At 39.7% G+C, this 26,999-nt stretch overlaps 1 protein-coding gene across 4 annotated transcripts in view; it reads left to right on the top strand.

Annotated features, from left to right (window-relative positions):
• LOC131277464 (serine/threonine-protein kinase tousled-like 2) overlaps positions 1-26,999 on the top strand; it is a 108,749-nt gene that overhangs the window by 12,856 nt on the left and 68,894 nt on the right. For all 4 annotated transcript variants that reach the window (XM_058292514.2, XM_058292515.2, XM_058292512.1 and 1 more), the window contains 3 exons: positions 8,540-8,707; positions 22,015-22,110; positions 23,340-23,432. In XM_058292514.2, the coding sequence (XP_058148497.1) occupies positions 8,624-8,707; positions 22,015-22,110; positions 23,340-23,432 (273 nt within the window). In that variant the 5' untranslated portion in view covers positions 8,540-8,623. The remainder of the gene's footprint in view (positions 1-8,539; positions 8,708-22,014; positions 22,111-23,339; positions 23,433-26,999) is intronic.

Raw genomic sequence — 26,999 nt, forward strand, 5'->3', positions numbered from 1 at the left:
ACACTCAGTGATATTTGGTATAATTACATAGTTGTACATTCGGTTCATAGGTTTTTTTGTTGTATTTTTGAGGTACTGAGACCTTGTATGTGGGAGGCCAGCACTCAACCACAGAGACATATCAGCTCCCCTGAGTTGTCTCCCTTGTCTCTTTGCTTGCTGTTTGCTCGTTTTGTTTTTGCTTGTTGTTTGTTTGTTTTTTCTTTAGGAGGCATTGGAACCAAACCCAAGATCTCCCATGTGGGAGGTGGGCACTCAACTGCTTGAGCCACATCAGCTCCTCAGTGCTTGTTTGTTTTTGCTTGTTGTCTGCTTGTTGATTTTGCTCCTTGTTTGTTCCTTGTTTGTATGTTTTCTTCAGGAGGCACTGGGAACCAAACCTGGCAACTCCCTTGTGGGAGGCAGGCATTCAGTTGCTTGAGCCATATCTGCTCCATTTTTTATTTTAATATCATGTTTAAAAAGCTCTTCATCACTGGAAAGTAGTAAAAAAAACATTTAGGGGAGTAGATTTGGCTCAAGTGGTTGAGCACTTGCTTCTTACATGGGAGGTCCTGGGTTTGGTTTCTGTGTGCCTGCTAAGAAAAAAACAAACAAGCAAAAAAAACCACAACAATTTAGTCATCCATGTGGAATCTAAGCCCCTCTTGATCTAGAGGTGGAGTGGACATCACCGTCCCAGGGTCCACAGAATGGAGGAATAAAATATGGATTAGAGTGGACTTACTAATATTCTACTATAAAACTATTGTGACTAGTAATAGAAGAAATTGTAGCATTGAGGTGGAGAAAGTGGCCACATTCATTGCTGAGGGCAGGGATAGGGAAGAAGAGATGTGATGTGGGGGCATTTTTGGGACTTTGAGTTGTCCTAAATGATACTGCAGGGTCAGATGCTGGACTTTATATATCCTGCCATAACCCACTGAATGTACTGGGGGAAGAGTGTGAACTACAGGGTAAACTATTATCCGCGTGGTGCAGCAGTGCTCCAAAATATGTTCACCGAGTCCAATGAGTGTGCCACAGTGATGGGGGAGGTTGTTGGTGTGGGAGGAGTGGGTTGGGGGGTGGGGGGTATATGGGAAGCTCTTATGTTTTTTAATGTAACATTTTTTTTTTAAAGATTTGTTTTCCTCCCCTTCCCCCCCTCACCCCAGTTGTCTGTTCTCTGTGTCTATCTGTTGTGTCGTCTTTGTCTGCTTCTATTCTTGTCAGTGGCATGGGAATCTGTGTTTCTTTTTGTTGCGTCATCTTGTTGTGTCAGCTCTCCACGTGTGTGGCACCATTCCTGGGCAGGCTGCACTTTCTTTCGTGTAGGGCGGCTCTCCTTATGGGGTGCACTCCTTGCGCGTGGGGCTCCCCTACGCGGGGGACACCCCTGCGTGGCAGGGCACTCCTTGCTCGCATCAGCACTGCGCATGGGCCAGCTCCACACGGGTCAAGGAAGCCCAGGGTTTGAACCATGGACCTCCCATGTGGTAGATGGATGCCCTAACCATTAGGCCAAGTCCGCCACCTCTGATGTAACATTTTTTGAGATGTGTATATCTTCAAAAAAAATACACAATTTACAAAAATAATGGGGGTGGGGGAGTGGGGAGTGGGTTATATGGGAATCTCTTATGTTTTTTAATGTTATGTTCTTTGTGATCTATTAACTTTAATTACAAAAGTGTTAAAAAAAAATAAAGTAATGGGAGTTTAAAAAAAACAAAACAAAACCAAAAAAAACCCAAAACAACTCAGGGACACTGATGTGGCTTGGTGGTTGAGTGCCAGCTTCCCACATATTAGGTCCCACCCAGGTTTAATCTCCAGTACCTAGTACCTTAAAAAATGTTTTTAATATTTTTTTCTTAAGCTTTTTATATATGGTATAAGGTAGGAGTCCACGTTTTAGTTTTTTTTTCTAAATTGTGCAGATGTCTTACCACCTTTGGAATAAATTCTCACTAATATGAAATGTACCTTAATCTCAGATTATGTGTCCATATGTATATGGTTCTGTTACTGTCTTCTTTTTTCTATGTCATTGATCGCTCTGTCCCTCCTATACTTATATTATAGTTTTAATATAGCTTTATAGTATGTTTGTTATCTGATCAAATGGCCCTGGTATTTATCAAAAATGATGTAGCTAATTTTGATTTAAGTAAACCTCAGAATTAAATTGTTAGATTCTAGAAAAGCACCCAAAAGAGAGTAAGAAAGATCCTGTATGACTACTCCCACCACAACACTCCCCCTTGCAAAAACAAAGTCAAATACAAAAGCCCTAAAAACCCCAAGCATTGGACTTTTGAGAAATTTGATATCTTTACAATTAGAGTACAGGAATATGGTATGTATCACTATTTAATTTAGGTTATCTTTTACTGCCTTCAGTGAAACTGTATAGTTTTTCTTCGAACATACCATACATGTTTCTTATTAAGCTTATTCCCAAGTGTTTAATATATTTTTTCTTTTTAAAAAAAATTAACTGAAGTCTATCACTCATCCATAATCATACATAAACAATGAGTGTATAGTAGTAGTTGTGAACTTACAAAACAAGTATAACATCATACAAGGCTCTCATACCTCACCCTACCACCAATACCATGCGTTGTTGTGAAAAATTTTTAACTAATGATGAAAGAGCATCATCAAAACATTACTACTAACCAAAGTATTTTCCCCCAGCCCACCCTATTATTATTTTTATATCATTTATACATGAATATACGTAAACAAGTGTATAATAAAAGTTGTGAACTTATAAAGCAAATACACATAACATCGTACAGGAGTTCCCTACATCAACCAACCACCACACCTTGCATATGTTACAGTTTTGAAAGAATATTGTCAAAATCTTTAACTATAGTCCTTATCTTATATTTGGTGTATTTTTCTCCATTCCATCCTATTATTATTTTTTTAAAATATATTTTTAGGACAGAAGTTGTAAACTTACAGAAGAGTCATGCACATGTGCAGAATTCCCAAACAACACCCCTTTATCAACACATCACATTGTGGTAGAACATTTGTTACAGATTGTAAGATAATATCATCGGATTATTACCAAGTTCATAGCGTATATTTGGCACACTTTTTACGTATTCCCCTGTTGTCAACACTTTATCTTTGGCATAGATGCATGAATATTACATTATTACTGTTAACCACAATCTGTAGGTCACTCCAGTTGTATTTCTCCCTGCTTCTCTACATTCTCACCACCCTGCAACAGTGATGTACATCTGCTCTAGCTCACAGAGGACACTCTTGCATCTGTACCATCAACCACAATTCTCATCCACCTCTGAGTTTACTGTGCTATTTATTTCCTAGATTATTCTGTAGCTTTCTATCATTTGGCATTTATATCCCTAGACTACCATTTTCAGCTACATTCCCATTTATAAACCAGCTGTTTTACTAATGTGTTATCATCAACTCTACATTTCCACACTTTTACAATAAAGCCAATTAAAACTCCTTTTTTTTTAAAAAAAGTTATTTCTCCTTACACCCCCCACCCCCCCATCCCCTGTTTTCTGTTTTCTGTATCCGTTTGCTATGTGTTCTTCTTCTGTGTTCACTTGCATTCTTAGTGGCACTGGGAATCTGTATGTCTTTTTTGGTTGCGTCATCTTGGTGTGTCAGCTTTCTGTGTGTGCGGTACCACTCCTGGGCAGGCTCTGCTTTTTTCACGTGGGGCGGCTCCTTGCAGGGCGCACTCCTTGTGCATAGGGCTCCCCTATGCGGGGGACATCCCTGCATGGTATGGCAGTCCTGGCACACATTAGCACTGCATGTGGGCCAGCTTACCACACAGGTCAGGAGGCCCTGGGTTTGAACCCCAGACCTCCCATATGGTAGGCAGATGCTCTATTAGTTGAGCCAAATCCCCTTCCTTAAAACGTCTTCATACATTAAACATCCGTAGTCCATCTCAGTCCTCCTCTTATTTCCTTTTAGAATCCACCACCTACCACCAGGTCTTGAAGATATTTTCCTACATTTTCTTCCAAAGCTTTATGATTCTTGCTTTTATATTTAATTTTTTGATCCGTTTTGAGTTAATTTTTCCATAAGGTGTGAGATAGGAATTCTCTTTTCCTTCCTTTGGCTATGGATATCCAATTCTCTCAGCACCATTTGTTGAATGGACTGTTCTGCCCAGCTGGGTGAGTTTGACAGGCTAGTCAAAAATCCCTTGACCATAAATGTGAGGGTCTGTTTCTTAACCATCAGTTTGGTTCTGTTGGTCTGTTTGTGAACCATCAGTTTGGTTTCATGTGTCTGTTTTTATGCCAGTATGATGCTGTTTTTCACCACTGTAGCTAGGTAATAGGATTTAAAGTCTGGAAATGAGAGTCCTCCAGCTTCACTTTTCCTTTTTAAGATGTTTCTGGCTATTCAGTACCACTTACCTTTCCAAATAAATTTGATAGTTGTGTTTTCCATTTATCTAAAAAATACTTGTGGAATTTTTATTCGGATTGCATTGCATCTGTATATCAATTTGAGTAGATTTGATATCTTAATGATTTTTAGATTTCCAATTATTTAGGTCTTTTTTGCTTCCTTTTAACAATAAGTTGTAGCTTTATGAATATAAGTGCTTTATATCATTGGTAAGTTTATACCTGAATATTTGGGTTTTATCTGTCCTATTTTCACCACTCTTTTGACACTTTTAGTTACTTTTATTGATACAATCTTTATTTCTAGACTTTCTTCCAGGCCTCTCTCTCCTGTCTTTTCTTTTCAGGCTCTAGCACACCCTTTAGTATTTCTTGCAAAGCCGGTCTCTTGATTACAGACTCTCTCAGTTTCTGTTTATCTGTGAATATTCTAAACTCACCCTCATTTTTGAAAAACAGTCTTCTCGGGTATAAGATTCTTGGCTGGAAGTTTTTCTCTTGCAGTGTCTTAAATGTATCATACCACCAATGTCTTCTTGACTCCTCCATGTTGTTGATGAGAAATCATCATTTAATCTTATTGGGTATCCCTTATATGTTATGCATTGCTTTTCTCTTGCTGTTCTCAAGAATTCTCAGCTTGTATTTGGCATTTGATATTCTGATTAATATGTGTCTTGGAGTTGATCTATTTGGATTTATTCAGATGGAAGTATATTGTGCTTCTTGGACATGGATATCTGTGTCCTTCAATTGGGTTGGGAAATTTTCTATCATTTTTTCAAATATCCTTTCTGCCCTTTTTCCCTCCTCTTCTCTTTCTGGGACACCCATGACACATATGTTTGCACGTCTCTTGCTGTCATTTAGTTCCAGAGACCTTTTTCAATTTTTTCTATTCTTCATCTGTTCTTTTTGTATGTTCGCTTTCAGAGGCTGTTTCTTCAAGCTCTCTGATCCTTTCTTCTCCCTCCTCAAATCTGCTATTACATGATTGCAGTGTATTTTTAATTTATTTATTGTGCCTTTCATTCCCTTAAGTCTGCTGTTTTTCTATGTATGCTTTCACATTCTTCTTTGTGCTCATCCAATGTTTTCTTAATATCCGTAATCTCTTCACCCGTTTCATTGAATTTATTAAGATTATTTGAGCATCTGTGATTAGTTGTCTCAACTCCTTTATGTTATCTGGAGGCTTATCTTGTTCCTTTAACTGGGCCATATCTTCCTCTTTTTTTGATGTGGATTGTTAATTTTTTGTTGATATTTTGGCTCTGGCTTACTAGAGTATTTATTCTGGGTGTAGTTTCTCTCTTTAGCTTATAGCTTTCTTACTCTTTCTCCCTTGCTGGTTGTGCAGTAGAAGTCAAGAATGTAGTTGGTGCTATAAGCTATGGAGGCCCAAGCTGCCCTCATTGCCCCAGGAACTGATGAAGCTTCTCCCAACTTTCTCCTTTGCCAGGGGTAGGGACAGGGCCACAACTGTGTAAAATAATCCAAGTCGTGTAGGCCTAGACTGTAGTTGCCCAGAGAGACTGATGAAACTTCACGTCCCTTTCTCCCCTGCCCAGGGCGGGGATGGAGCTGCAGATGTGGGCAGCAATCTGCTGAGCAGGTCAAAATGACTGCAGTTGCCCCTGTAGATTTCCGACTTATTCAGCTAATGCCAGTCAAATGTACCTGTAGTTACCTGGAGAGGCTAGTGCCAGGCTGCCAGCTTCCTCCCTGCTAAGAGGTGGGGCTGAAGCCTAGGCTAGGGCTGCAGGCTGATTTGGGTGAAAGAAGCCAATTTCTGCCATCACTGTGATTTTTGGTCAGCCTGGCTTCCCCTTTTGCAGGGGATGGGGTCAAAATGGTGGCTCCTGGCCTCTTTCCGACTTGGTCAGGTTCAAACTTTAGCTCTTCTTAGGATTATACTTTAGCCAGCCTTATTTACTAATCAGTAGCTGAAATTGGCGGCCAACTGTTTCTTCTTCCCCTGTTTTTGGGAAATTTGAGCTTCCAATTACAGCCACAGACTAGCTCCTGGGGCTGCTTGCGCCACCAGAGTAGGATGATCACCAGCCTCTGCCGTGTGGCCTCTAGTTTCACAGAGAGGCTGGCGCAGGTCTCCCCAGCTTCCTCCCTGCTGGTGGTGGGGCTGGGGCTTAGGGTAGAGCTGCAATCTGATCTGGATGGGAAGAAGTCAGTCCCCATCAGCACTGATTTTTAGTCTGCCCTGCTTCCTCTCGTGCCAGGGGCAGAGGACAGGTTCAAACTTTAGCTGTTTTTAGGATTATACTTCAACCCGCCGAGATTACTAACCAGGAGCTGAAGTTGGTGCCCAGCTGTCTCTTCCTCCCCCATTTTCGGGAAGGGGACCTTCCAATTCCATCAGCGGAATAGCTCCTGTAGTGGCTTGTGCCACCAGTGGAGGATGGGCCCTGGCCTCTGTGGCATGGAGTGTTTTACTTAGGAATCTTCCCTGCAGATGGGCAGTCTCCCCTACATTCTTCTGAGGATATTGTAAGATGCTCTTCTGGTATCCTGGAGCCCCAGACAGGTGCTTTAGATAGCTTTGGGTGATTACTAAATGCCCTGTAGCACGAGCTGACTCTAGGAGCGCCTTTTTTTTTTCCAAAGATTTATTTTTTCTTTATTTTTCTCCCCCTCCCCATTGTCTGTTCTTTGTGTCCATTCGTCGTGTCCGCTTGTATTCTTGTCAGTGGCACCAGGAATCTGTGTCTCTTTTTGTTGCGTCATCTTGCTGCATCACCTCTCCGTGTGTGTGCAGTGCCCTCCTGGGCAGGCTGCACGTTTTTTCACGTGGGGCGGCTCTCCTTACGGGGTGCATTCCTTGTGTGTGGGCTCTCCTACGCGGTGGACACTCCTATGTGGCACGGCACTCCTTGCGCACATCAGCACTGCATGTGGGTCAGCTCACCACATGGGTCAGGAGGCCCTGGGTTTGAACCCTGGACCTCCCATATGGTAGGCAGATGCTCTATCAGTTGAACCAAATCTGCTTCCCTCTAGGAGCTTCTTAATCTGCCACCATCTTCTTAGTTGTCCTGCTTTAATAGTTTTTTATTTTTAATATCCTTTTTCTTCTTTCATTACATGTTTTAACCAATTATATAATCAATTGTTGACATACGGGGAAGTTATTGATTTTCTGTATATTTATTTTATAATTGACCATCTTAACTTTTAACTTAAATTAATATATATCTTAATTATTTGTTATAGTAGTTTTGCAGTTGATTTGCTTTGTTTCCTCTGTGAATAGTTATATCATCCAAAAATGACACTTTCTACTATTTTCCCATGTTTTGTCTCATACTTTTTCCTTTATCACATTGTATAATATTGTATAATGGTGGTATTAATGTGGTATCCTTATCTGGTTCCTAATTTTAATGAAAGGGTCTTCTTGTTGGACCATTAATTTTGATACTAAATTGGTTTCTGAAAAAGACTCTTGGTTGTATTAAAGGTGGATATATTCAGTTTCTTAAAAGTTACCCAGCAATGTACAAATCCATTTTGCCATCTGTAGGAAAGAATTATGATCTCCTCCTCCAGTATTAATGTAATGAAGTGTATTAGTAGATTTGCTAATAATGAACCATCTTTATATTTCGGGAATATATCATATGTGATTGCGGTATATTATTCCTTTCATACATGGTGGAACTTGTTTTGCTTGTATTTATTTTAGATTTTTCATCTGAGTATAATGTAGCAAGCATAGAATTGAGAGTTAAATAAGTCCTGACTGTAAAGACATAGCATAAATGTTTTAATCTTCATTTACTTTCAGAATAGAAATAACATTTCCTGTATAGAATTGAAGGTTTTGTGAAGTTCATTTGTTGAACTCTACACAGCAATTTATAAATTCAGAGTTACGTAAATGTGGAATTATTAAAATGTAATTTTGTGGCGATTGAATAAAATATTATAGATAGGCTATTATTATCTAAGGATAGCATAATGTTCTTTATAACTCTTTTCAGAGAGGGTTTTAGAAAAATAATTTATTTTATATTTGACAACTATGTTTTAATCTTGTGTATTTTGGCAACACCCAGGTTATCTTATGTAATTTGTTTTTATTTTTTTTTTATATTTTCCAGAGACGAGTAGAGCAGCCCGTTTATGGTTTAGATGGCAGTGCTGCAAAGGAGGCATCAGAGGAGCAATCTGCTCTGCCAACCTTGATGTCAGTGATGCTAGCAAAACCTCGACTTGACACCGAGCAGCTGGCACAAAGGGGAGCTGGCCTCTGCTTCACTTTTGTTTCAGTAAGTACTGAGACTGAGTTTATGTAGGTCCTTGATATTGCCCTGGAGCTCCCTGATAATGTTGGGTTAATTGTATTGTTAGAGAGATGATAACACTTCCAATTTTGTATTACTTTTTTTTCCCCTTTATTCTTTTTATTGTTTGTTTCTGTATTACTTTTGAAGGCAGTTTGTTTTTTTTTAGTCAAAATCCCCCTTGGTTTAAGCTGCTGAATGAGACTGCTTTATCAAAGTCTGAGCATGCAGTGGAAAGGAAAATACAATCCTAGATTGACAAAGACGAAAACAGAGATCAAATCCCATTACAACCAAAATATTGTATGATAAAAAATCTCCTGACTCCAGCCATCCCTTATTTAACATTCAAGTTTGCAGAATTTTAGTATGTAGGTATACATTCTATAGCATGATCATTTCCCCCTTGTGTTACTTGGGTTGCCTCCATGCTTGCCTTCCTAACCCCTTCAGACTTATGGTACAGTTACTTTTTCCAGGAATATCTGACTACCTGTTTGCTCCTTTCAGCTTCTTTCTCCTTACCTGAAGAACAAAAATTGGAGTATTATGAAACTTTGATCCCATTTTTATTTGCCAAATTATAATGCAGTTGTTATTTTTTATTTCCATATTCTACCTGTTTGTTGCCAAGTGTGGTATAAAGCACAAGAAAGCCCATTGCCCTATTCTTATATTTTTAGTCACCACTCTAGTTATTACTGATACAAATTTTTTCTCACTTACTGATTCATTTCCCTCAGTTGTAATCTAAGTCTCCCCTTTATTTGCCATGTGGATTCCATGAATCATTAGCCCACAGTGTATCTGAATTCAAAAGGACCATCAAAATGGTGGGTGTTTTTAGGACAGGAATTAAAAGTAATAAAATAATTAGGCAGATGAGAGAAATCATCGTGCATTATTTGGAATATGGCATATAATTATTGTAACTTAAGAAAAGGATGCTACAACTTATAAAAACTTTACAGGATTTTTTAATCCTCAGAGGAATAAGGAAAGTTCTTATGAAGACAGTGTAATTTTATCACTGGGTAGCAAAGAAAACAGAACATAATATGGGTTGACCGATGTAGTACTGTGGATGGGGCCTGACAGCAGCATGGGATAGTTTCTATGAGAATGTAGTATTATTCTCTGTAGTATTGTTTTAAAGCATATATTTCATTGTATGCTTGTTACTCACTGATTTTAATTAAATCATCATGTTAGAAGTAACTTTCCGAGGCAAAACCTTGGATAATCAGGGGATTATTATTTTGTTCTTTTTTTTTTTGTCTTATTTTTTCTTTCTTTTGTTCTTTTATTGCCTTAAAAACTACCACCTTTTTAACTTGAGGGGAGTTCCTTTTGTTCATTCCATAATTATTATTTATTTGTGAGTACCTACTATGTGATAAGCACATAGTTAAATATACTGGATTTTGATCAGCAGGAACTCACTACCCTAACATAAACCTTTCATAAAGGTATGCACTTGGAGGCTTGGGGTAGGTATACATAAAGGACACCACCTGCCCAGTCTGTCAGCTTGTACACTCACATTGACAGAGGAATTACAGATGGTATAGTGAGATTGAGCTCACGTGAAAGAGACAGCAGAGAGGAGGAGAAGATCATGTATGAAGATGGAGCATGGAAACAGTACCAAAACCAAAAGCTTAAATACTCTGATACAGTTCTGTTTTTCTTTGCTTCTCTGCTAGTCCAGCCAGGATATAAGCTTAGTAATTTAAAGAAAGAAAAAAAACTAAAAGGGATAACATTAATATACAGAAAATGTTGTAAATCAATAGATAAGTGAGAAGCGAACTTGGCCCAATGGTTAGGGCATCCATCTACCACGTGGGAGGTCCGCGGTTCAATCCCTGGGCCTCCTTGACCTGTGTGGAGCTGGCCCATGCGCAGTGCTGATGGCGCAGGGAGTGCCGTGCCACGCGGGGATGTCCCTGCGTAGGGGAGCCCCACACACAAGGAGTGCGCCCCGTAAGGAGAGCCGCCCAGCGCGGAAGAAGGTGCAGCCTGCCTAGGAATGGTGCCACCCACATGGAGAGTGGGCACAACAAGATGATGCAACGGAAAGAAACACAGATTCCTGTGCCGCTAACAACCACAGAAGTAGACAAAGAAGACGATGCAGCAAAAAGAGACACAGAGAACAGACATCCGGGCTGGGGAGAGGAGGAGAGAGAAATAAATAAATAAATCTTTAAAAAAATAGATAAGTAGTTTCCTATGGAATTAGGCAATGTCTATGTACAGGCAGTTTTACAGAGAAAACTGACAAATGTTACGTTAATAATATGAAAAAAATGCTCAACTTCAGCCCTAAAGGAATGTATAATAAAATAAGATTACCTTTTTGACCTGTCAAATTTGCAAAGGTTAATGAGTTTGGTAATTCTCATGTAGTGATGGTTCATAAAACACACCTACAGGGAAGCGGATTTGGCCCAATGGATAGGGCGTCCACCTTCTACATGGGAGGTCCACGGTTCAAACCCCAGGCCTCCTTGACCCGTGCGGAACTGGCCCATGCACAGTGCTGATGCGCGCAAGGAATGCTGTGCCACGCATGGGTGTGCCTTGTGTAGGAGAGCCCCACACACAAGGAGTGCGCCCCATAAGGAGAGCTGCCCAGCGCGAAAGAAAGTGCTGCTTGCCCAAGAATGACACTGCACACATGGAGAGCTGACACAACAAGATGATGCAACAAAAAGAAACACAGATTCCCGGTGCTGCCGATAAGGATAGAAGTGTCACAGAAGAACACACAGCGAATGGACACAGCAGACAACTGGGGGGGGGGGGTGGAATAAATTAAAAAAGAAAAAGAAAATACACCTACAGTTTTATACTGACTAAACTGATGCAGTCATTTGTATATGTTGGTAAGTTATGTTATTGTTTATATATCCTTTTGTCCAGAAATTTTATTACCATGAAACTCCATAAAGGTGTTTATTTTGTAGTTATTTATAATTGTAAAAATCTGGGAGCAATTTTCCTCCAACAGGGTTTGAAAGGAACTTAGAAGGTCATCTATAACCTCCACATTGCTAAATCCAATAATCAGTTTTCAGACCTCATTTAACAGTTGATCCCTTCTTCTCCAAGCACAGGCTCTTCAGTTGGCTTCCACTTTCTTGGTTCTTTCTCATTTTCCATACCTTCAAACATTGAAGTGCCCCCAGGGCTCAGTTTCAGAGTCCTTTATCTATCTTCATTCCCTAAGTAATTTCATCTGTTTTCTGTGCTCTGATTATCATTTATATGCAGAGGAGTCCCAAATTTATATATCTAGCCCAGAAGTCTGCCCTCAATTTCAAACCTGTATAGTAAGATGCTGCTAATCATCTCCTTTCTAAGTCTAGTAAGCATATCAATTTTTTTTTTTAAGATTTTATTTCTTCTTCTCCCCTTCCCCCTCATTGTCTGCTGTGTCCATTCCCTGTGTGTTCTGCTGCAGCTGCTTGCATTATCCTGTGGCTCTGGGAAACTATGTCTCCTCTTTTGTTTCATCATCTCTTGCTGTGTCAGCTCTCTCTGTCTGTGGTGCCACTCCTGGACGGGCTGTGCTATTTTCACGCGGAGTGGCTCTCCTTGCACGTGGGGGACCCCTGCATGGTACGGCACTCCTTGTGCGTGGCAGCAGCACTGTGCATGGGCCAGCTTACCACACAGGTCAGGAGGCTCTGGGGATCGAATCCTGGACCCTCCGTATGGTAAACGGACACTCTATCAGTTGAGCCATGTCTACTTCCCAGCATATCAAATTTAATATGTCCAAAACTGATCTCATGTTCTCTCTCCCCCAAACCCATTTCTTCCACAGCCTTTCCCATCCCAATAATTGGCTGCTCTTTCCTAATTGTTTCAGGCTAAAACGCTTGGAGTCATTTTTCTCTCTTCTTAATCTCTCTTTTTTTTTTTAAACATTTATTTATTTCCCCCCCCCCCCCCACATCTGGTTGTCTGTTCTCTGTGTCTGTTTGCTGTGTAGTTCTTCTTTGTCCGCTTCTGTTGTTGTCAGCGGCACGGGAATCTGTGTTTTTTTGTTGCATCATCTTGTGTCAGCTCTCCGTGTGTGCGGCGCCATTTCTGGGCAGGCTGAACCTTCCTTGGCAATGGGCAGCTCTCCTTACAGGGCGTCCTCCTTTCACGTGGGGCTCCCCTACGCGGGGACACCCCTGCGTGGCACAGCACTCCTTGCGCGCATCAGCACTGTGCATGGGCCAGCTCCACATGGGTCAAGGAGGCCCAGGATTTGAACCGCGGACCTCCCACGTAGTAGACGGATGCCCTAATCACTGGGCCAAGTCTGCTTCCCTCTTCTTAATCTTATATCCTAAATTCCGTTAGCAAATCCTATTGATTTTACCTTCAAAGTATGCTTAGAATTCAACCACTTTTTTTTTTTTTAATGATTTATTTATTTATTTACTTTCCCCCCATCCCCTGGTTGTCTGTTCTCGGTGTCTATTTGCTGCGTCTTGTTTCTTTGTCCGCTTCTGTTGTCGTCAGCGGCAAGGGAAGTGTGGGCGGCGCCATTCCTGGGCAGGCTGCTCTTTCTTTTCACCTTGGGCGGCTCTCCTTACGGGGTGCACTCCTTGCGCGTGGGGCTCCCCCACGCGGGGGACACCCTTGCGTGGCACGGCACTCCTTGCGCGCATCAGCGCTGCGCGTGGCCAGCTCCACACGGGTCAAGGAGGCCCGGGGTTTGAACCGCGGACCTCCCATATGGTAGACGGACGCCCTAACCACTGGGCCAAAGTCCGTTTCCCAGAATTCAACCACTTTTAACTCCTTTCACTACTTCCATGAAAATCTAAACCATTGTTTTTTCCCACCAAGATAGCCTCCTAACTGGACTCCTTCCTTTCACCTTTGTTTCCCTTTAATTTGTTCTCAACGCAGCAGAGTATTTGTATTGAAATAGAAGTCAAATCATGTCACTCCTCTGTTCAAAACCATCCAATGGCTCCCATCTCACTCAGACGAAAACCCCAAATCCTTAAAATTCCCCACAAGGCCTTAAATGATCTGTTTTCCCCACCCTGACATTTCTTAGTATCTCCCTTTCTTACCAAATTTATCCACACTGGTGGCTTTGCTCTTCCTTGAATACTGCTCACCACATTCCTCTCACTTATGGGCATTTGTGCTTGCTGTTTATTGCTTTTGCCTTAACAGTCTTCCCCTACATATCTGCATACCTTGCTTCCCTCAGTTCTCTCTCATCTCTGCTTAAATATATTATATTAGAGAGGCCTACCCTGAACACACTGTATAAAGTAACATCTCCTCCCTGCTTACCTCACATATTCTCTAGCTCTTATGCCCTGCATTGATATTCTCTATAGCTCTTATCACCAGCTGATATTCGATAGTTTACTTTGTCTGACTTCCCCCTACTGGAGCGTAAGCTCCCAGCAGGTCAAGGATTTTGCTTTGTTCACTTTTGTATCTCCAATGCCCAGAACAGGGTCTGCTCTAATAGGCACTTAATGTAATTATATGTTGCATGCATTACTAAAACTTCGTTCAGAAGGGGACTGTAAACTAAATTACAATAGATGTGCATGATGGAATGCTATATAGCTGACAAAAGAAGTGAGAAACCTGTGTATATTAGTAATGAAAGAGCTCTAAAACTGTTGATATGTAAAAACAGATATAAAAATGTTTTGTTTGATCCTTTAAATGTTTAAGATATTTCCTAATTTTATATGTTTTAACATAGGGCATTTGGTTTTTTATCATTAGCATATAAATTTTTAAATTGTAGGGCGGTGGACTTGGCCTAGTGGTTAGGGCGTCCGTCTACCACATGGGAGGTCTGCGGTTCAAACCCCGGGCTTCCTTGACCGGTGTGCAGCTGGCCCATGCGCAGTACTGATGCGTGCAAGGAGTGCCCTGCCATGCAGGGGTGTCCCCCGCATAGGGTAGCCCCACGCGCAAGGAGTGCGCCCCATAAGGAGAGCCACCTAGTGCGAAAGAAAGTTCAGCCTGCCCGGGAATGGCGCTGCACACATGGAGAGCTGACACAACAAGATGTCGCAACGAAAAGAAACACAAGATTCCCATGCTGCTCACAACAACAGAAGCAGACAAAGAAAATGTAGCAAATAGACACAGAGAACAGGCAACTGGGGCGGGGTGGAGGGGAGAGAAATAAATGAATAAATCTTTTAAAAAAATTCTTAAATTGTAAAAATAATATATGTAACTGGTCCCCTTAAAAGGTAGAGAAAAGTAAAATTCTTTCCTCTGCACTTTGTTCTTTCTTCAGAGGCATTCCACCTTTGACTGTTTTCGATTTTCGAGTGATTAGCATTTGTAACTTTAAAAAATGTTTCTTATTTAATAACTTTAAACAAAGTCTGTTTATTCCCCATTAAGAAAGGTGAGTCGAACATACTCATAACTTTCACCCAGCTTCCTTCCCTACTTTTCAACTTTTCACTTGTTACATTATAATTCTGTGATGTGTAGTATCTGTTATTTTACTATAATTGCATCTTTTCTGCTTTGTAAATTATTTTAAAATTTGAAAACAAGGAGCATTTATAATATTATATAATTGTTTCATTATTAGGCATTGCAAAATCAAAGGAGTTTATTGGACTCACTGAGAAGTAAACACTCCTAGTCATTGAATCAGTTTTGATTCACTGAGACCATTGTAGTTGCCCTGGTCTCCTGGATAATTTTTTTTTTTTTTAAGATTTTTTTAAGTTATTTCTCTTCCCTTCCCCCCCCCCCCATTTGTCTGCTCTCTCTGTCCGTTCACTGTGTGTTCTTCTGTGACCGCGTCTATCCTTTTCAGTGCACTGGGAATCTGTTTCTTTTTGTTGCGTCCTCTTGTATCAGCTCTCCGTGTGTGCAGCGCTATTCTTGGGCAGGCTGCACTTTCTTTCGCGCTGGGCGGCTCTTCTTACAGGGTGCACGCCTTGTGTGTGGGGCTCCCCTATGCAGGGAACACCCTTGCGTGGCACGGCATTCCCTTGCGCACATCAGCACTGTGCATGGGCCAGCTCCACACGGGTCAAGGAGGCCCAGGGTTTGAACCATGGACCTCCCAGGTGTTAGGCGGATGCCCTATCCATTGGGCCAAGTCCACTTCCCGATAATTCTTTTTTTTAACGTCCATTATTTCCTTCAAAGCTGCATCTTTTAATATTATCCAAGATTTATATAAATATTTTAAAAGATTTGTTTCTTTTATTTCCCATTTCCCCCCTCTTTGTTTGTGTTCACTGTCTGTTCTCTATATCAGTTCATTTTGTGCTCTCTGTGTCTGCTCGTCTTCTTTTTAGGAGGCACTGGGAACCAAACTGAACCTAGGACCTCCCATGTGTGAGAGAGGTGCCCAATTGCCCAAGCCACATCTACTCCCTGTTTCTTGTGTCTCTCATTGTGTCTCCTTGTTGCATTATCTTGCCACACCGGCCTGTCATGTCTCTCGCTGTCTTGCTTGTCATTTTTAGTAGGTACCGGGAACTGACCGTGGGGCCTCCCTTGTGGTAGGTGGGTGCCCAACTGCTTCCCTAAGGTATTCTTAAAAGCTTGATTTGCTTAAAAAATGTGTTTTAGCTTTTATTATGCAGAAGTATTTTTAAGTATGTTTCAGAAATCTTAACCTATGTTGAAATTTAACAGGAATTTAGCTAAAATAACATTATCACATGTAACCTCTGCATCCATTCTTCTGTAAAATAGGATTTTCCTTTCTTCATCTGTGTTATGCTGAGATACATTTCCTACTAGAAAGGCAGGTTAAGTGCTTAGTTCTTTCCTTTTAATTACCAATTTTAATTTTTTAAATTAAATATTAACTTTTAAAGTGTGTTAGTATAGTATCTACAACAGAGGGTGACAAATAGCTTTCTCTTCTTTGATTGTCATTATATCCTCATAGATTTTCATGGATGTTTTTCAGTAAACATAATCATTCTTTTGGGTTCTCAGCTAGCCACATTTTATTTATCCCTTCATTGGTTGATGAACATTTGGGTTGATTCCACTTTTTGACTCCTTTGATGCTGCTATGAACATCATTGTGTAAGTTTTGGGGAAATATATTTTCATTTCTTTTGGGTACATTCTGAGGAGTGGAATTGCAAGATCTTATGGTAACTCTGTGTTTGACTTTTTGAGGAAATGCCAAACTTTTCAAAATGACTACACCATTTTGCATTCTTCCCAGCAGTGTACAAGGGTTTTGATTTGCATTTCTTAAATGACTAATGATGTTGATCATCTTTTCTTGTGCTTATTGGCCATTTGCATATCATCTTTGGAGAAATGTCTATTCAGATCTTTTGCCCATTTAAAAAATCGAGTGATTTGTTTTTTTATTGTTGAGCTGTGAGTTCTTTATATATTCTGCATACTAGTTCCTCAGATGTATGATTTACAAATACTTTTTCCCATTCTTAAATTGTATTTTCATTTTTTTCTGGTGTCATTTGAAGCATGAAAATGTAAAATTTTTATTTTGATGAAGTCCAACTTATCTATTTTTTCTTTCATTGCTAGTGCTTTGGTGTTACATGTAAGAAGTCTGCCTGACTCAAGGTCATAAATATTTACTCCTATATTTTTTTCTAAAAGTTTCTCTCATATTTACCTAACTGTGATCCATTTTGAGTTAATTTTTGCAAATAATATAAGGAAGGGTCCAACCTCATTCTTTTGTATTTGGATATCTAGGTATCCCACCCAGCACTGTTTGTTGAAAGGGTTGTTCTTCCTCATTGAATTGTCTTGGTATTCTTGTTGAAAATCACTTGACCTGGAATATAAGAGTTTTTTTTTTTTTTCCTTTTCTTTTCCTGGATTCTCAGTTCTATTCTATTGAAAAACATGTTTATCCTTTTTACATTGCCACACTATGTTGATTACTGTAACTTTGTACAAAGTAAATTTTGAAATCTGCAAGTGTGACTCTTCCATACTTTTTCCTTGTCCAGAGTTTTTTGGCTACTTTGGGTCTCTTGCATTTCCATATAAATTTTAGGATCAGTTTGTAAATTTCTGCAAAAAAGAAGCTGGGATTTTGGTAAGGATTATGTTGAATCTGTAGATCAATTTAGGGAGCATTGCCATCTTAACAATTTTAATCTTCTAATCCATGAGCATGATAAGCATGGGATGTCTTTCCATTTCTTTGTGTCTTAAATTTCTTTCAGCAGTTTTTTTCTTTCTCAAGGAGGTACCAGGAACTGAAGCAAGGACCTCATACATGGGAAGCAGGCACTCAACCACTGAGCTCTATGTGCTCCCCTCAGCAATGTTTTTTAAGTTTTCAATATACAAGTCTTGCACTTTCATTAAAATTATTTCCAAGTACTTTATTATTTTTGAATCCATTACAAAAGGAAGTTTTCTTAATTTTATTTTTGGATTTCATTGCTGTCGTATAGAAATAGAGTTGAGTTTTGTATACTGGCCTTGTATCCTACATTCTTGCTGAACTCATTTTTTAGTTCTAATAGTTTTTGCTTTGTTTTCGATCAATTCTAAGTCATTTGTGAATAGAGATTATTTTACTTCTTCCTTTCCAACCTTTGTCTTTTGTTTCATTTTCTTACCTCTAATTGCCCTGACAAAAACTCCATTGCAATGCTGAGTGGAAGTAGTAAGAGCAGACATCCTTGCCTTGTTTCCTGGTCTTTGCGGGGAAAGCATCCAGTCTTTAACGATTAACTGTGATGTTAGCTGTGAGGTGTTTTTTTTTCAACATGGGTTTGTCAGATTGAGAAAGTTCCCTGCTATTCCTGGTTAGTTGAGTGAGCTAGTTTTTATCATTAATGTACTGAGTTTTGTCAAATGCTTTTTCTCTATTAAATGAACATGTGTTTTTTGTTTTTGAAGTCTACCCCATAGTTATATTTTCCCCCATTAACACTACTTGTCATTGTAGGCTTTTCCATTCATGCTGAAGATTTATCTTTATCTCAGAGAACTTTTATTGTTTATTTCCCTCTCTTCTCTTGGAAAACCTATTTGATAGATTTTGGAGCTTCCATGTCAGTCTAAGTTCTTATATTCTTTGATCTTCTATCTCTTTGTTTTATATTCTGGGAGTTTTTCTTGACATTGTCTTCCATTTTATAGACTTTTACAACTGTGTCCATTCTGTTAGTTAACTATTCTGTTCAGTTTTTAAGATTTATTTTGATATTCTAATTTTGTCAGGTTTACCTTTCATGTTCCTTGCTTTTCATATTTATGGATGTAGTATCCCACACCGCCCTCCCCCCTTTTTAAGGAGGTAGGGGGGATTGGACCTGGGACATTGTACACGGAAAACAGGTGCTCAACCATATATGCGCCCCTGCAGTGTCCTTTTGACACCCCTTCCCCCCAATATGGCTCCCTTGTCTGTTTGCTCATTGTTGCTCATTATTTTTGCTCATTATCTGCTTGTTGGTTTTTTGCTTGTTGCCTGTTTTTTCTTTAGGAGGCACCAAGCAAAAAACCAACAAGCAGATAATGATTTATACTGGTTGCTGGCATGGATTTTCTCTGCAGAGGCATAGTAATGCTTCCTGAATAGTCCTTCACTGAGATTGGTAGGAGGGTTGATTGTGATCTCTCTGTTTAAGTGTCTGATCATCTTCAGACAGAAAGACCAGCTCCTCTACAAGTGTCAAAGTGAGGAGGGCTTTATTCTTAAGAGTAAACAATATTATTCTTTTCAGAACTGTCTTCCTTTCCTTCCTGCATATATCATTTGTGGAGAGTAGAGTTACAATATCTCTTTGCTTTAATGTTTGTTTATTTTGTTATTATATATTTATTTACAAAATCTGTTTTTGTATTTTATCCTGGAGTCCGAAGTGGTAGTATCCAGGCCCTTCAGTATAAGGGGAAAGAAATTAAGGAGAGGTCCTATTAGCAGTTTTTGGCAGTACAAGTCTTTAATGCCTGATGATCGTCCCTTGGTGCACTCATCGTTTGTTTTTTAAAATTTATTTCTTCCCACCCTCTTGTTGTTGTTTTTTTCACTTACTGTCTGTTCATTTTCTTTGATTCTTTAGGAAGCACCAGGAGCTGAACCCTGGGCCTTTGATGTGGGAGGGAGGTGTCCAGTAGCTTGAGCCACCTCTGGTCCTCGCTTGCTTTGTCTCTCATTCTGTTTTTTCTCCCCACGTCTCTCATTGTGTCATCTTGCTGTGTCAGCTTGCCTGTAACTTCAGGTCACTGTTTTCTTTAGAAGGCACCAGGAACCTCTGTTCCCTGCTTTGTTGAGTCTCCCATTGTGGTCTTTTCTTTTTGTGTCTGTTGAGTTAGCTTGCTGTACCTGCCCGTCATGCCAGCTCACTGTCTTCTTTAGGAGGCACCAGGATCCAAACAAGCAGCCTCCCATGTGGTAGGTGGGAGCCCAGTCACTTGAATCACATCTGCTTCCCAGTAATGTTTAGGAACAAAAATAAAAAGAGTATTGTAAGAGCATACAAGAAGCTAACTCTTGTATCAAAATGCAGTATAATACTTGAAATTCATGTTGATGACTTTAATCATTAAGAAAAGGACAGAGGGCGGCAGACTTGGCCCAGTGGTTAGGGCGTCCGCCTTCCACATGGAAGGTCCGCGGTTCAAACCCCGAGCCTCCCTGACCTGTGTGGAGCTGGCCCATGTGCAGTGCTGATGCGTGCATGGAGTGCCCTGCCACGCAGGGGTGTCCCTCGCGTAGGGGAGCCCCATGCGCAAGAAGTGCACCCTGTAAGGAGAGCCGCCCAGCGCAAAAGAAAGTGCAGCCTGCCCAGGAATGGTGCCGCACACTCGGAGAGCTGACACAACAAGATGACGCAACAGAAAGAAATACAGATTCCCGTGCCGCTGATAACAGAAGCGGACAAAGAAGATGCAGCAAGTAGACACAGAGAACAGACAACCGGGGGTGGGGGGGATAAATAAATAATAAAATAAATCTTTTTAAAAAAGTCTCTTTGAAAAAAAAAAGGGCAGAATTGCTGCATTTTGGAGAGAGTAGGCAACATTTATTTGGAATCATAGACTTGACTTCTAGTCACAGCTCTACCACTTACGGGCTCTGCAAACTGACCTCTTTGAGACTAGTTCTTCATCTTTGAACCCCCACTCTGATCTTCTCTCCTCCGGTAGAGCCCTTGTACTACTATCTTCCAACAGGAATAACCTCATTTTCTCTTCTTTACCTTATCTGCTTTTTTTTTTTTCCTTTCAAATTTTAACTCTGTTGGTACTTTCTCAAGGAATTTGCCCCTACCTCTCCAGATTTGGTTATGTATGCTCATGTAGCACTTAATTATAATTTTTACAGTTATTATGTGTTCATTTATTCAACAATTTTTTTAAACAAGTATTTATAAAAACAAATCTTCCCTTGGATTGTAAGCTTTATTAAGTAAGAATAAGACTGGGTCTATGGGGTTTTTTCTGTTTTTCTTGGTTACTCTGTGCCTAGCATCTAACACAGTGCTTACCACATAATGAGTACTCAATAGGTAGTTGTTGAATGAATAAATAAAATGGGGATGATAATATTGCCTACCCTATAAGGCTGTTGTGTGGCTTCAGTGACATCATGTGTATGAAGGTCTTGGCTTGCTCAGGCCTGGTTGTAGCAGTACTTGTAACTGTTAATAAGAGACAGTTTACCATGATCATTGAGAGTGGTCTCTGAGTTGCATATTGTATCTGTAAAATGGAAATAATAATAATAACAACTTTTAGGATGTTGTAAGGGTTACATGTAATTGTGTCAGTGAGGCATTTAGCAATCAGTAATTGCTTAATATATAGTGGTTATACCATTGTTAATAGGATAAACTGATATGAACAATTATTAGGATAAATTGATGTTAAAGGAATATGTAGAAAGTATCAGAAAAAATTCACATATTTGGAAACACTGCATTCTCTGATGAGGTAGTAGTACTGTATTTCTATTATCCTGTAATCCTCAGAATATCTGATATTCTCTAGCTATATCTGTGATGGGTCAAGCCATGTTAGATGCAATTGTACCTTTTTTTTTTTAAGATTTATTTTTAATTTATATCTCCCCCCCGCCCACCCCAGTTGTCTGCTCTCTGTGTCCATTTGCTGTGTGTTCTTCTGTGTTGACCCCTTGTGCCTCATGTTTCACTTGATTTACTTTCTTCTTGGTTACATGACCCTAACTTGTGATTTTCATCAAAAAGGGTTTGTATTCTGTAGAGTAAATCATTTGCATTCATACACGTTTGTGAAGAAAGATACAGATTTCTGTTTTGATTGGTGATGTACCTTTATTACAGGCTCAGCAAAACAGTCCCTCTTCTACAGGATCTGTCAACACAGAGCATTCCTGCAGCTCCCAAAAACAGATCTCCATCCAGCACAGACAGACTCAGGTCAGTAAATGATGGACAGTGGAGAAGATCTGCTTAGGAATAAACATTAACTGCATATAAAGTCTGTGATTCCTCTCTTTGTCTTCCCTTTATTTCTCTGACTTTACTTCATATTGTGTATTATATTCAGACCTTGCATTATAGTATTTAAAGTCCTTTGGTAGTACTTTAACTTTTTGAGGCTTTTCTTTACCTTTCTGTTGTACTGTAGCAGAAATGTTTATATTGCAGCATGGTGCTAAGGAAAGAGCACACTCTTTGGAAGCCTGCAGACCTGAATTCAAATTCTAGCTCTGCAGTGTACACTTTATCTTTCTGGATCTCAGTTTTTCTGAGTACAGATCATCTGTAAAATGTAATTTGATTCTAATTATCTCATGTAGTGCTTATTGGGACAATACTTACAGCAGACTTTGAAAAAATGTTAACTCCCTACTTTATGAAAGTAGCTAATTTAATTCTTGTACATGCTTACTTATTTGGCAAAACTAGCTAAACTTCTCTACAATATGGTACACCAAATAATTTTCTCCTTAAACAGTCTTCAGAGACTCTTTAATTTAGGGAATGTTGTGGAATTAAAAAATTATATCTGAAAAGAATGGTGAATATAACCTTCATTTTGTACTGTTGAGGGAGCCAAACATAACACTGGGTTTTCTTGCAATGTCTTTTGGCCCTATGCATGTTAACCTCAAGATAGCATGCTTGGCAATCTAGGAATATTTCTTAAGGCTCAAAAGCTCTGTGACTCACGAGCAGATAAGCTACTTTTAATTTTTCTGAATCACCAGCTCTTTGGACATTTTAATGTTTCAGATAGTTGAGCATTCAGGTAACTTTGTTTCTCCCCTTCTGAGTGCTCTTTGTTCCCACTAGATGGCAGGTTTATTCTATAAAGATATATCATTTTTCCTGTAAAGTCCTTTTCTAATCAAAGTGAATTTAGTTTCTAGCGCAGCATATTTCCGGATTGTTCATTGCAACAGTAGTTTGAGAATTCATGTGTTTATTTCCAGAGTTAACGTGTTTTTGAAGTACAGGTGAAGAGGATATAAGGAATCCAGCTAACCCTTATATGAGGAAAGTAGATTTAATTTCTTGAGTCATATGATTCCAGGCTATTTTTGTAAGGTAGTGCTTTTTTCAGAACGGTAATGAGAAAAATGTGATGACATTGTAATTTTTTGAGCCTAATCCTAAATTTGTTTTGCCTTTTGTCTATATAGTCTGACCTCACAATAGAAAAAATATCTGCACTAGAAAACAGTAAAAATTCTGATTTAGAGAAGAAGGAAGGAAGAATAGATGATTTATTAAGAGTAAGTATTAAAATGGGGTAGCATTTTATAATAACTTGATTGATGTTTTGTGTATTTGTATCATGTCAGTAACTTAGAAATAATTACTAAAGCCAAATAGTAAATTAAATAATCTGTGTTTGGATATTTTTCCATTAATCTGAGACAATGTAAGTAGTAACCAAGATCATATCTATAGTCTAAGTACTGTCTTTAACTTGGAAATCTCATATTATAGAATTTTATTATTTAAATTAATATTAGAGGAATAGATACATGGAGTGTTGGGACTTCCATGGGCTCTGGAAATAAGTATAAAATGTTTACCCATCCCAGAGAGTTACTAAAATTACTTTCAAACTTAAAGGACAGTTAAAAAAAAATATATAAACTACATACAGAGCACTTCAACATACCTCTACTTCTCTGGATACCCAGATCTGCTGTTTTAACATTTTGCCACATTTGCCATATCATTCTTTCCATCCATCCATCCATCTATTTGTATAAATATTTATAAACCCATTTTCTGAACACTTGGGTATAGGTTGTATACATCATGCCCCTTGAACATTTACTAGTGCCATGTATATTTTCTTAGAACAAGGATATTCGTTTTTGTAATCACCTTAAATACAGTTATCAAATTCAAGAAATTTAACATAGATATGAAGCTTACAGTCTATATTCCAATGTTTTCATGCATCCCAATATTATACCTTTGAGCCTTTTTTCCTCCCTTGCTAGATTCCCATCCAGGATCATGTATAATTTGTCATTGTCTCTTAGTTGTGCTTTCTTTTTTTAAATTTGTGGGATAATATATACAACATTAACTTTCCCATCTCAACCAATTTTATTTTATTTTTTATTTTTATTTTTTAAAGATTTATTTATTTATTTAATTCCCCCCCTCCCCTGGTTGTCTGTTCTCTGTGTCTATTTGCTGCATCTTGTTTCTTTGTCTGCTTCTGTTGTCAGTGGCACGGGAAGTGTGGGCGGCGCCATTCCTGGGCAGGCTGCACTTCTTTCGTGCTGGGCGGCTCTCCTTACGGGGCGCACTCCTTGCACGTGGGGCTCCCTTACGCGGGGGACACCCCTGCGTGGCAGGGCACTCCTTGTGCGCTTCAGCATTGCGCATGGGCCAACTCCACACGGGTGAAGGAGGCCCAGGGTTTGAACCGCAGACCTCCCATGTGGTAGACGGACACCCTAACCACTGTACCAAGTCCGTTTCCCTCTCAACCACTTTTAAGCATACAATTCAATGGAATTAATCACATTCACAATATTGAAGTACCTTCATCACCTTCCATTAGTAAAACTTTCCCATCTCCCCAAACAGAAACCCTGCATCCATTATGCATTAACTCACATTCCCCTGTCCCACGCCCCTATCAACCCTTTCTCTAATTTCTGTTTCTGTGAATTTGCGTATTTTCCAATATTTTCTTTATAGTTACCATGGGCTTAAATGTAACACACAAAATTGATAACAATCTCATTTGGTTTGAAACCAACTTAACTTCAGTAACATATAAAAATTATGTTCCTATACCCCTCTGCCCCTCCCCACCCTTATGTGGTTCTTGTCACATATTACATGTTTATACTTTAAAGTCCAAAACCACTTATTTTGCATTACATTATATATTTTCCTTTTGGATCTTGTAAGAAGAAAATAGAATTATAAGCCAAAAATAAAATAGTGCTGGCATTTATATTAACGCATGTTGTTATCCTCACCAGAATCTTTGTCTTTCCTTTCAACCTGTACAACTCTCTTTAGCATCTCTTGTAGGGCCCACCTAGTGGTGACTAATTCCCTCAGCTTTTGTTTATCTGAGAATGTCTTAATCTTTCCCTCGTTTTTGAAAAACAGTTTTGGCACATAGAGAATTCTTGGTTGGCAGAATTTTGCTTTCAGCACTTTAATACGTCATCCCATTGTCCTCTTACCTATATGATTTCCAATGAGAAATGGGCACTTAATCCTCTTGTGACTCCTTTGTGCATGAAATGTTGCTTGTGTCTTTGGACTTTCAGAATTCTCTCTTTATCTTTGGCATTCAGCTGTTTGTTAATAATATGCTGCGGTGTGGATCTCTTTGGGTTTTTTCTGTTTGTCATTTGCTCAGTGTCTTGGATGTGTACGTTCATGTCTTCCTTTAAATTTGAAAAGTTTTCAGCTATTATTTCTTTGAATGTTTTCTCTGCTCCTTTCTTTCTTCTTCTGGGACTCCCACCGTGTTTATATTGGCACACTTGCTAGTGAACCACAAGTTCCTCAGGCTGGTCACTTTTCTTCTTTCTTTCTTCTTTCTACTTCTCTGACTGAATAATTTCAATATTGTATCTTCATGGTCACTGATTTTCTCTCTCTCTTTTTTTTTTTAAAGATTTATTTATTTTTCTCCCTTTCTTCCCCTGTTGTCTGCTGTGTCCATTCACTGTGTGTTCTTCTGCGTCCACTTGCATTCTCGGCAGCACCAGGAAACTGCATCTCTTTTTTGTTATGTCATCTTGCTGCGTAGCTCTCTATGAGTACGGCACCACTCCCTGGCGGGCTGCGGTTTTTTTTTCCATGCAGGGTGGCTCTCCTTTTGGGGCACAGTCCTTGTGCATGGGGCTCCCCTATGCAAGGGTGCCCCTGCATTGCACGGCACTCCTTGCATGCGGCAGCACTGCACACGGGCCACCTTACCACACAGGTCAAGAGGCCCTGGGTATTGAACCCTGGACCCTCTATATGGTAGATGGATATTCTGTCAGTTGAGCCATGTCCGTTTCCCTGGTTCTTTCTTTTGCCAGCTCCAATATGCTGTTAAACCCCTCTAGGGAATTTTAAATTTTTGTTACTGTGTTCTTTAGCTCAATTTGATCCCTTTTATAGTTTCTATTTTTTTAATATTCTCTTTGTGTTCCTCTGTTATTTTCCTAATTTCCTTTAGTCCTTTGTCCATGTTTTCCTTTAGCTCTTTGAGCATGTTTAGGACCATTTTTAAGTGTCTTTGGGGGAAGTGGACTTGGCCCAGTGGTTAGGGCGTCTGTCTACCACATGGGAGGTCCGTGGTTCAAACCCCGGGCCTCCTTGACCTGTATGGAGCTGGCCCATGCGCAGTGCTGATGCGCGCAAGGAGTGCTGTGCCATGTAGGAGTGTCCCCTGCATAGGGGAACCCCAAGTGCAAGGAGTGCGCCCCATAAGGAGAGCCGCTCAGCGCGATAGAAAGTGCAGCCTGCCTAAGAATGGTGCTGTCCACACAGAGAGCTGACAAAACAAGATGATGCAACAAAAAGAAACACAGATTCCCGTGCCACTGACAGCAGAAGCTGACAAAGAAGATGATGCAGCAAATAGACACAGAGAACAGACAACCGGGGTGGGGTGGGGGGAGGGGGAAGAAATAAAAAAATAAAAATAAAAATAAATAAATAAATAAATTAAAAGTCTTTGGTATAGCCCAGGCCTGGTCCTCCTCATTAATAGTTTTTTGTTTGTTTGCTTGTTTTTTAAAGACTTATTTATTTCTCTCCCTTCCTCCCACCCCCACCAGTTGTCTGCTTTCTGTGTCTATTTGCTGTGTGTT

This window comes from Dasypus novemcinctus, unplaced genomic scaffold (assembly GCF_030445035.2).
Source record: "Dasypus novemcinctus isolate mDasNov1 unplaced genomic scaffold, mDasNov1.1.hap2 H_5, whole genome shotgun sequence".
Lineage (NCBI taxonomy): Eukaryota > Metazoa > Chordata > Mammalia > Cingulata > Dasypodidae > Dasypus > Dasypus novemcinctus.